Raw genomic sequence first — 4,270 nt, 5'->3', positions numbered from 1 at the left:
ATCCAATTCACGGTCTCTATTTCTCTCACTTTCTTTCTGATGACCCCTGGTTGTCTATTTACAGTTTCGATTATCCTGTACTTGGTTGCCAACTTCCTTGACCTCTTCCTCCATTCTGTGTCCACGCTTTTCATGTAGAGATACTTGTGCACTTTAGCCGCCCATTTATTTTCATCCATGTTCCTGAGCCTTTCTTCAAAACTAATTTTGCTTTGTGCTTCTCTGACTTCAAAAGAGGCCCAACCCATGTCTCCATGCACTGCCTCATTTGTCGTATTACCGTGTGCTCCCAAAGCCAACCGGCCTACTGATCTTTGGTTAACTTCCAAACCCGCCAATATATCCGATTTTAAGCATATAATGGCATTTGCGAATGTTAGCGCTGGCACCATTACTCCTTTCCAGATTCCACGCACCACCTCATACTTATTGTGGCCCCACAGTGCTCTGTGTTTCATTAATGCTGCATTCCGCTTCCCCTTTATGTTCAGATTATCTTGGTGGTTGCTTGAGTAATTCTTTCCTTCGTTATGTGTACGCCGAGGTACTTATATTGCTTCACTATGGGTATTACTTGCTGTTGAATTGACACCACGAAGTTACTCGTGTGCTCATTAAAGATCATAATCCCTGATTTCTCTGTGCTAAACTTAAGGCCTAGATTTGTCGCTGCGTTCCCACAGATATTCGCAAGTATCTGTAAATCTTTTTTATTGTCCGCTAGTAGCACAATGTCGTCTGCGTACATCAGTCCAGGGATCTTCTGTTGCACAATTTGTCCATTACGCACGTAGGATAAATCAAAACCTAATTCGCTGTTTTCCAGTCGTCTTTCTATGCCCTTGACGTAAAGCGTGAACAACAATGGTGACAGAGGGCATCCTTGCTTCAATCCTTGGTGAATTCCCACCATTTCATTTCCTTTTCGGCCTTCCCATGCCACTTGTACTTGGTTGTCTCGATATATCTCCCTCAGCAGCTCCACGAAATCGTCATCTATGCCTTCGTATTGAAGAATATCCCACAACAATTCCCTGTCTACGTTGTCATAAGCTCCTTTAATATCTAGAAATGCTATCCATAAAGGTCTTTTCTGAGCTACTGAAATCTCTATGCACTGAGTTAGTACAAACATATTGTCTTCTAAGCGTCTGCCTGGCCTGAACCCATTCTGTAGTTCCCCCAATACACCGTTTTCCTCCACCCACTTCGACAGTTCTAATTTTATGGCTTGCATTGCCATTCTATATATCACCGACGTTACTGTAACTGGCCTGTACGAGCTCGTCTTATCCTTATCTCCTTTGCCTTTGTAGATAAGATTCATCTTGCTTTCACGCCATCCAACGGGAATATTCTTTGTTCTAATCACTTGCTCTATGGCATTAGTCAGCAGTGCCTTGCTTTTTGGACCGAGGTTTTTGATTAGCTGTATTGGGATTTCATCGGGTCCTGCTGCCGTGTTGTTAGGGACATTTTCTGCTGCCTTTTTCCAATAAAAGCTTTCTATGCTGAATTTTGATCCATTGAAACCAACTCCAGCGCCGCCGCTCGGGTTATAGGAGAAGCTCATATTGGCGATATTCGTGGAGCCGCCGCATCGCATAGCCTCCGCCGGAGAGTAAGCCCACTGCCCCCTTCTTTTTTATAGTACACTGCAGTAGAGGTGTGCGCCGAGACATCGGCGCGCCGCCGCCGACGCAAACTGATCGGCGCGCCGCCGCCGCCGCCGCCGCCGCCGTTTTTTCTCGGCGCGATCGGCGCGCCATTTAAGTAAGAATAAAGGTTTTTTAAAAGTAAATCCAGCTTCGTTTGAGATTTGTGTTGTCTTTTGAAATTATTTTCCCTGTCTCAGGCATAGCTTTTCTTTTATTTTTATTTTTAATGCCTCAGCATAATTTTGTCTCAGGCATAGAATAATGTCAAGTAGGAGAGCAATGAAGCAACACAAAACAAACAAAAGCAACCCTGCTCTCCGCGCGTCTGCGCATGCGTGTCGTCACCAGTCAGCGTAACGTGGGATGGTGGGATTCCGAAACTCCTCTTTCAAAAGCGTAATATGGAGCGACGAGAGCATGGAGGAAGGACCTCCATGGACGAGAGGGAACAGCGGCCTCAGAACGTCGGAATGACGTCTTCAGAGTCGGGGCTACTGTGGTTGCGGATAGAATTGGCGATTTGTCTAAAAACAGCATCAACGCGAGAGGTGCAACTTGTTGCGAGATAGAAATTTCTGGCCCCGATGTGTTTAAAATGCCGGTTGGAAGTTTTCGCATTATTCCGTTGCATTCGAAGGTGAATTCTAGTTTTGTTAGGAAACATTTTGGACACTTAACATACATCACTGGGAGAAAGCAGAAGACAGTTGCAACGGACTACTACTGCAAGAGCTGCTTGACCATGTCATTAAAGGAGGACGACTCAAAGCCTTTCGAATCGTGAGTAGAGCGCCTTTGGTTCTTTATGGAACTAAATATGTTGGTCGTAGCCGTTTCATCATTTCATTGTGAGAGTTTCAATATTCGCCTGTTCCCATCGCAGGTGCAAGGTAAAACGCTACGCGTGCACAGTAAGCACGTCGAACATGCAGAGACACTTGATGGATGTTCATAAACTGCACGACGACGGCAAGAAGGGGGCAGCCACGACGGTCAACGATTATGTCCTTGATAACTACAGCCTTTGCAAATCTTGCCTCTGAACGAAATTGTTCGATCCAATCATTCTTTTGTTCCCAGTTTGTTCGTTTCCTAAATAAAAATATGTCTACATGTCTATTGCATGGTGCTCTTTCTTTGGAAAATTCATGTGAAAAATCAAATGCAACAACACCGATAGCTGCACTGAACTATCAAACAGTTTCGACGTGCAGGTTAAAAAAACTTTTTTTTTTCTCTGAAGTAATTGTGCATCCGAGCAATGCCTGCATTTCTACAAATCTGCACTTGGTTCAATCAACCTGGTGATGACGAGTTATCAAATTCAGCAAAATTTGTTTTGAACCGCATCATAACATATATCTCAGCTGAAAAAATATTCACCTGAAGCAAAAAGACAAAAAAAGTATTTTGATTCATTTCTCTTCCGGGAAAAAGGCCGTTATAGGAAACGTTACTTAAGCAAAGGGTCACTAATATTCAGAACAAGTGATTTCACTTACTGTCCAGTCGGGAATGTGTGTTGTAGCATCTGGCGATTGGTTGACAGCTTAGAGTTGAACCCAGCAATAGATGGTCATAGAAGAGGCCTGTTCTATATTTTTATTTATTTTTACATAAAACATTCAGGACAAATGGAAGCAAGATTAACATATCTAGAGAGTGTCACGTGCGCCGTCGCTGGCTTAGCAATTCTAGACGAATTCACTCACTATTTGCTCAATGGAACAATATCTCATATAAACCGAGGCATAGCAAAAAAGAAAACAATTGCGACTACGACGCAAAAAATAAGCAAGGTTCGGCATATTCATGGGGGATGAAATGTACAAATACACTTTACGCGCCTTCAGATATGTGCCCAATATTTTCCCAAATGTGTCGGCTAAAAAACAAAAGATTATCAAAACGTTTTGTGTTTCGCTCACTTTCAACGCCTCTGTATTCGGTCCTCTCCGCCCTTATTATGAAAAGCCCTGAATTTCAATCAGTTTAGCAATGGAGGATGTAGCGAAGCAGCTCTTTAAATGTGTGGTTTCGGTTTCCACGCCGCCGGCGCCGCCGCCGCCGATCAGATCACGGAGGAAGATAACCGGCGCCGCGCCGGCGCCGCCGCCTACCAGAAACGACCACCACGCCGCCGCCGGCCGAAACCGACACGGCGCACACCTCTATGTATCTTTTTATTTAGGCCATGAAGCCACTTTTCTCTTAAGCCTGTGCAGATACGCCATGCTAGGCGAATCCCATTCATTTTTCCCTTTACAGTGAATCCTGTTATTCAGTTTCATGTTGCATGGCAAACAAAGGCACTTAAGCAAGGCCAAGAATAATTGGTTTGAATGTGTACAAAATGACTCCGGACACATACCTCACCGAATAAACTTACGGATTTGGCTTTAAAGGAACACTAAAGGTAGACACTGAATCAGTTTAGATGCATCATGTATTCTTTCTTTTTGTGTTAGTTTTGTGATGAGAGGTTATTTATTGTAAAAGAAATTGAAGGTCAGGTTGCATTTCCTGCCAAATTCTTAGGCGAAACATCACTGCTGGAACATTAGGGGACATCGTGCATTCCAGAGTATTTTCGGATATTTTGGCTGTTGCAG

General features: G+C 43.8%; 1 protein-coding gene across 1 annotated transcript in view; it reads left to right on the top strand.

Annotated features, from left to right (window-relative positions):
* Window positions 1-2,701, top strand: part of LOC119440207 (uncharacterized) — a 78,034-nt gene extending 75,333 nt beyond the window's left edge. The window contains exon 8 of the mRNA XM_049662810.1: window positions 2,542-2,701. Coding sequence (XP_049518767.1) covers window positions 2,542-2,701 — 160 coding nt within the window. The remainder of the gene's footprint in view (window positions 1-2,541) is intronic.
* The last annotated feature ends 1,569 nt before the right edge of the window (window positions 2,702-4,270 follow it).

The sequence above is a fragment of the Dermacentor silvarum genome, chromosome 2 (genome assembly GCF_013339745.2).
Source record: "Dermacentor silvarum isolate Dsil-2018 chromosome 2, BIME_Dsil_1.4, whole genome shotgun sequence".
NCBI classification, from domain to species: Eukaryota; Metazoa; Arthropoda; class Arachnida; order Ixodida; family Ixodidae; genus Dermacentor; species Dermacentor silvarum.
Note: the sequence above shows the minus strand (reverse complement) of the source record. Positions and strands in the feature narration are given on the sequence as shown.